The sequence below is a fragment of the Dasypus novemcinctus genome, chromosome 10 (assembly GCF_030445035.2).
Source record: "Dasypus novemcinctus isolate mDasNov1 chromosome 10, mDasNov1.1.hap2, whole genome shotgun sequence".
In the NCBI taxonomy this organism is placed as follows: Eukaryota; Metazoa; Chordata; class Mammalia; order Cingulata; family Dasypodidae; genus Dasypus; species Dasypus novemcinctus.
Genome location: NC_080682.1, coordinates 94542058 through 94549218, shown reverse-complemented (window position 1 = coordinate 94549218; position 7161 = coordinate 94542058). Strand labels below are relative to the sequence as shown.

General features: G+C 35.6%; 1 protein-coding gene across 1 annotated transcript; it reads right to left on the bottom strand.

Moving 5' to 3' along the window:
- Positions 1–2525: 2525 nt before the first annotated feature.
- On the bottom strand, positions 2526–3476 carry LOC101441177 (olfactory receptor 52A1-like). Its single transcript, XM_004477625.2, has one exon. The coding sequence runs from the start codon at positions 3474–3476 to the stop codon at positions 2526–2528; it is 951 nt and encodes a 316-aa protein (XP_004477682.2).
- Positions 3477–7161: the final 3685 nt, after the last annotated feature.

The following is a 7161-nucleotide window of genomic DNA, read 5'->3' as shown; positions in this document are numbered from 1 at the left end:
ACAACATGGTGGGTCCCAAATCATGGCAGAACTCAAATCTGCCCTGTTACTTCCTCATTCTTCTTCCCCCTCAGTTCTTTGTTCTCTGTCTTCCCACCACTGCCCAGGCTGATAAGATAGTGCACAGGCGCAAGGTGCGAAACTAAGGTCTGCCTCCCACCCCGGCGACAACCACAACCAATCCTTAGCTTCTACTACCTCACTCCCCACTCCTCCCCCACCCGAGGGTATATGTACTTTGCCCCCTTTAATAAAGTTGCAGTTTGATCAGGACCCTGTCTTGCTGTCATTATTTGTGTCTCTTGTCCCACCATTCTTTCTCGGCAGGTTTCGGGTCTCCGTTGCCGTCCCGCGGGCCGGGGCATTTAGAAAAGGAAATTTACAATTTCCTGAACTAGCTTTGAGCCTCACATAAAACTAATAAACAAAAAAAAAACAAAACACATTTTTCTCAATAAGTATATCTATATGCTATTTACTATCCTTCCAGATAAAATTAATTTATCTGAGTAAAACAACAGCAGTTTTTATTTATTTATTTATTTTTAAGATTTATTTTATTTATTTCTCTCCCTCCACCCCATTGTCTGCTCTCTGTGTCCATTTGTTGTGTGTTCTTTTGTGTCCACTTGCATTCTTGTCAGCAGCACTGGGAATCTGTGTCTCTTTTTTGTTGTTGTGTCATCTTGCTGCTTCAGCTCTCCATGTGTGCAGCACCACTCCTGGGCAGGCTGCACTTTTTTTGCGTGGGGTGGCTTGCCTTATGGGGTGCACTCCTTGCATGTGGATGTAGGGGACACCCCTGCATGGCATGACACTCCTTGTGCACATCAGTACTGTGCATGGGCCAGCTCACCACATGGGTCAGGAGGCCCTGGGTTTGACCCCTGGAACTCCCATGTGGTAGGCAGACACCCTATCCATTGGGCCAAATCCACTTCTGAACAGCAGTTTTTAAATCCAATTCAATTACCTTCTTATCTCATGAGTTTCAATCCTTAAAAACAATTTCAAAAGATGCCCACAATAGCCTCTAGGTTTATAAAATGTTCATCCTGACATAGGTAACTGATGAGGTCCAGTTCATATAACCAGAAATGTTATCCACCAGCTACATGGCATGAACTCCAATATTATATTTATCATGAAATAGGAGAATCAAAACATGGATCTGCACACATGTGTAAACTTTCCATAATATTTTTAAGAAGATGATCTCTAGAGTGCTGAAGTTTTAAAGGACAATGCATTAACCTTAATTTCTCAGGTCAACAATCTTGGATGAACTACTTCTTATGACTGATAATATAATAGCCTTATTTCTCTTAAAAGCATGTGGTTTATATCTACTGAAAGAGTGTGCCACTAAAAGCCCAAGTGAAAACACACACACACAAGTACCTTCACATAGAAATTCTTGTTGCATTAACAGATTTTGCCTGTTGGCAAAAAGTTTTATAATTTTGCACATCTCTCAAGGATATTCTTGATATTGATATTTTTCTTGTCTACCTATATTTTACTCTGTGTATGACCCATAATCAAAGAATTGTTCAGTTCCCTTAACCCACATTCTCTAGTAAAACCTCCTCAATCATCTACTTTAGCATGTTTGTCATTAGTGCCCTACCACTCATAATTTATGCTTTCATAATCACACTATCTAACTGAGAACTATACAAATAAAAGAAAAACAATATTCCCGACTGCATCAGTTACATTCTAGTCATTTAATCTCTTTGCTAATTTATATCTCAAACACATCCTTAATCTCTCTTTCTCCCTTCTTTTCTTTTAGAAATATAAGTCCACAAGCCCATTAAACATAAACACTATGAGCAAATAACTACTGTTGTAATTTCTCTAGAGAAATATTTAAAATACCACAGGATTTTGAAAACAATTGTTGAATTAGTATAACACTAAATAGTGTAGGTTGCAGGAAAAAAAAAATATTTGAAAATTAAACACTTGAGATGTCAGGATCTTTGTGCCTGTAACTTTCTGCATGAATCTGGATATATACTTAAAATTTTAGATTTTATTATTTCACCAGCCTTCATAAAACATTTTATATGAGAACATAATATCCTCATCCTTAACTCTTGTGGTGACTACGATGATATGAAAACAAAGAGGGGCAACAACTGTTTTTGTTTTTTTCCCCATACCTAGGCAATCAAGAGTAATGAGCCATGAATGTATTAAAATTTGATGTCAGATTTATGTAATTATTGTATGCTTCTGGTAAAGGCTTTTTGTGGAGGAAACTCAACCAGTGTCTTAAGAAATATATAAGAAAGAAAGGATATATATTCATTTACTTGTTCTCTCCACATTTCTCCCTTTCAGTGCTCAGGTAGGGTATAAACCAATAATTGAAGGAAAGCTAAAATGGAATAATTTACTATGGTAGGAAATGGAAGAAAAAATTAAATGAAAAACTAAAGAACTCAATTAATGAGTGCTTTTTTTATTTTGAAAGATGGATGTTGTCCACAGAGAAGAATGCACAAAAATATTAATCAATGTGAAATTTTAAAACAGAATAGTTTGACCATGTGAATGCAGATCTGCTTGGTCTTTAGACCATAAACAAGTGGATTGAGAAATGGAGGAACCTGCACATAAATGCTAGAAAAGAGGATATGGATATAAGGGGGAATCTGAGAACCAAACCTGTGTGTGAAGAAGGAGAAGAAGCCTAGGAGGTAGAGTTGCAGGAAGACACAGATGTGAGGTATGCAGGTGTTGAATGCCTTGAACCTAGCTTCTTTCTGGGGCAAACGAAAAACTGTAATGAATATCTGGATATAGGACAAGGTGATGAATATGAGGTCAAACCCTGCTACAGTGAAGACTACAAACAAGCCATAGATCTTGTTGATCCAGACATTTCCTGCAGCTAGTTTCACAACAGCCATATGCTCACAGTAGGAGTGGGAGATGACTGTTGTATGATAAAATTGAAGCTGACATTTTATCACTATAAGGCATGGGGTTATAAGCATGGCAGGCCTGAGTGTGACCACAGCTCCTATTTGGGTGACCAGCTGGTGGGTGAAGAAGGTGGCATGTCGTAGAGGATAACAGATGGCAACATATCGGTCCAGGGCCATGGCAAGCAAGATGCCTGATTCTATGCCCTGCAATGTGTGAATAAGCCACATTTGGAGCAAGCAGGAATCAAAATAGATCTCTGACATCTGGAACCAGAAGATTCCAAGCATCTTGGGCATTATACTGCTATCAAGGGCAATATCAGTGGCTCCAAGCATGCCTAGAAAAATGTACATGGGCTCATGGAGGCTGTGCTCAGATTTGATAATGAACAGAAGCAAGGAATTTCCAACCAATGCAATGAGGTACATGGCACAGAATGGAATCCCAATCCAGCACTGCACAGACTCTAGCCCTGGGATCCCTACTAGTGTCAACACAGAAGGCATGAAGACTGTAATGTTGGAAATGGACATAGTTCTCCTGGGTCTCCTACTATAGCCAAAGAAAGTTTTTTTTTAATCAGCCCTGATATTTCTCTTCTACTTCCTATTTTTACTAAAAGTGAGTATAATGAGTACAACTTCTAGATTATTTGATTCTTTTTACTCATATTACTGAAGGAAAAAGACAGATCCCTAGAGACACAACTTTGCTTTCAGGGCAGGCATCCACAATCACTATGGTATAATCATGTACTACATGCATGTTAGGCAGACTGCCTTTAGCACAACAAAATCACCTGGTCAAACCACAAACCTGTTAATTTGAATGTTAATTCCTTCTCATACCTGTGGACAAAAAAAAACAATTGTGTTTATTTTGCTTGGAAATTGCATTTTACACAGAGTTCAATGAATCTCTCCATAGACCACATTCCAGCTTTCCCTGTTATAATCTGTTATTCCCAATTGTCTTTAGCCGAGCAACTGTCAGTTTCAAATTTGAAATTCCCAAGTTCTGACCAGTTGATATCCAAGAGTTTAACATATTTTTATATCTATATCTGTATCTACATATATCATCTGTAGGTATGTAAGATTCAACATTCTTGAAATGAATGTGAAATAAGAGGCTTTAGAAAAAATAAATCTGACATTTAATTACTTTGGTGAGTCTGGGCCAGAGTTCCCTGCTATATATCAAATTTATTTAAACTGTACTTTGTGCCTATTTTGAGACATTGGTTTTAATGAAATACATGTGCTCTAGAAGTCTTGGATAATTTTGTGAGTATGGACATAAGTAATTTTGAGAAAATAAATGAGATGTTTTTATGCAACTATGCTTGCTTTATTAAAGCACACTGTTTTATACTCAGACCATACAATACACTTCTTTGTTGGATTCACGCTACTGTTATATCTATTAGACTCTTTAAGGAAATTACTTAAAGGGAGTCAAATATAGACCTAGGCAGAGGACAAAATCAAGGTTATTAGAAATGATTCAGAAGGAAGATATAGAGAAAATGAAGAAAAATGGAATCACCTCTCAACTTTACTTATGACTGAATATTCAAAAACCTTGGTTTATGCCTTTTCTGAGAGTTTTCTGTTAAATACAATAACTTTTAAAATCGTGTATTTGTATCAAGAATGTCTTTAACCACATATTAGAGAAATGTTTCAGACACTGAAGAATACAGTTGGGTTACTTCATTCTTTCTGACTCTCCACTAAATGGCTTTCTAATCATCTCAGTAAGTCCCTAAATCAAGAACCTACACTTTGATTTTCATGAATGCGCAAGTAATAAAGAAAGCAGTTTTGGTTAATATTGCTCAAATTCAAGTGAAATGAAGAAGTCATTTCACTAGAGAATCTCTAGTCATTTCATTTCACTAGAGAATCTCTAGTTTATGAAGGAAACTTTATCTACCAGTTTGCATAGGATATTCTGTCAACTAAATATTCTGATTTCCACATGATTTCCCCATTTTAAATTCTTTCACACAGCTATCTACAAATCACTGACTCTTTCTAATATGAACAAAATTTTTCTTCTCCACGAATAGTCAGAATTTGAATAGGAATCCTTCAAAAGTTATACAATGTGTGAAATATTCAAAAGAAGGAGGCTGACATGTCAGCCTCACCTGAATGGAACAAGGAGTTGGGTGATAAGAGGGAAAGCCCATAACAGATGAATACAGTCTTAACATGAAGGATTGATCATTATGGGCAAAGCTGGTAAATGACAAATTATAGGTAGAGAGATAACATAGTAAAGTTAATTCCTTAATATATTTGTTAGGAACTATTTTTTCTCTTACCAAATTCATGAAGTATATTGCCCATTTTCATATATGTTCCACTCATCAACTCTGCTTTTCATCTGATGTTCCAGAATGATAACCCCAATTTTTGCTTTCTAAAATGTCACCTCTTTCTATTTGCATTCTCTGTTACAGTATTCAATAGTGTCTTGGATTCAAAGGCATTTGGTGGTGGAGCCATCTGCCAAAACTATCCTCTGGACATCCTCTTGGGTAGCCCTTCACACTGCAATGCAAATATTCCCCTTCCTCTACAGGTACCTTCATCACGTTTGAGTGTTTGCCATCCACTAAAATTCATAGAAAGGTCTCTGGTACTTTTGAACAAAGTAGAAATTTATCTCGTTCAAATTTGAGAATCAAGCTGCTAGTACCTGTTTTTATGTTCTTCAATAATTCTGAAGAGAAGGATTAGTTATAAATTCAGGACAAGAGATTTTTCTAGCCACTAGCAAAGATCCTCAGGGACTCAGTAGATTTTAAATCAGCTCTCTTGGGTTTATTCATACAACTAAAATAGCTGAAATATTTTCTACATGTACAGAAATCTCCTTACTCTCTCCTCTTATTTTTCATCACAGGCTAAAGCAGAGTAATTCATGCACACAAATTTTCTTTCAATAAGCTGAGTTCTTTGTTGCTCCCCATTTGCAAAAATTCAAAAACTGATTAAAGATAACTTCCAATGAAAATTCCATTCTCTTCAAATCAAGATTCTTCCTATTTTTCTTTCTCTCTGTATTTCTTGAAATAATTGTTTCCTTAAACACCCTTTTATGACATATAGTACATGCTCTTTGCTCTCCAATAGTACCACTCTTTCCATTTTTATTTTCTTGAAATCTTGTTAGTGATTTCAGTAATATTCTGAGTGTGACCAATCCCAATGGACATCTCTGAGTCTTAGCCTATTGAACTCTCTCCAGGTTATTGTGCTTTTTAATAATATTTTCTTCAGCCCACCCTTTACTTCTTTCTCCCTTCCTTCCTCGCTTAGTTTTCCTTGAAAAGAAGTTGTTATATGCTTCCTATGTGTGAAGAATCATGCTGTATGTCCTTGATTAGACAAAAGTTCAACACACAGTGGTCATGATAACTGCCTTCAAATTCTTCCTAATATGTGGGGTGATTTGGTATAACTTTAATCATGGTAAAGAGTAATATTCAAAGCATTACTATGGACATGATATATTTGCACTTGATATTTTCTTATTTTTCCCTCAGGTTTCTAGAGGTTTTTAAAAAATATCTTTGATGAAAATTAAACAATATTGTAATGAATGGGTCAAACACTCTTGTTCAATGGGTATGATTGTATCTGAAACAATAGTCTAGGGAGATTAATATTAGTTGGAAGACAGTTGGAGGATAATATAAGGAATGCATAACAATGATTTTGGCAGTATATGAGGATTGTGGTTAAAAAATAAATACAGGAATGTTCTTCTACTGCAAAGTATAAAGAATATGATGATGCATTGGAACATATAATTAATGTAATTTATAGATATATTTAACAAAAGTGTTGTAATGGTTTTGTAGCATAAGGATTGTTGGTACTATTTAATGCTACAGATAGAAAAGGAATATAGGATTTGGTTTGTGAAATATGAATATGATTAAGATTTTTCCCTTCTTCAAATTTTTTTCATTAATAACAGATATTGAGTGTGTCATTTGACTTATCTGTGTTTGTATATTTCTGAACATTAGAGGATCCATTGTTACTAGTTGGAATTAGATGAGATAAAAGTGCCATGACAGAACTTATAGTAGTAATATTTCCATAACTTGTTGAGCTGCCTTTTTCTGTTCTTTTACTTTTGTGTGACTTTAAAATAGTTATTTAATGTTACCTAGAGTTTATTTTATATATGTTGTCA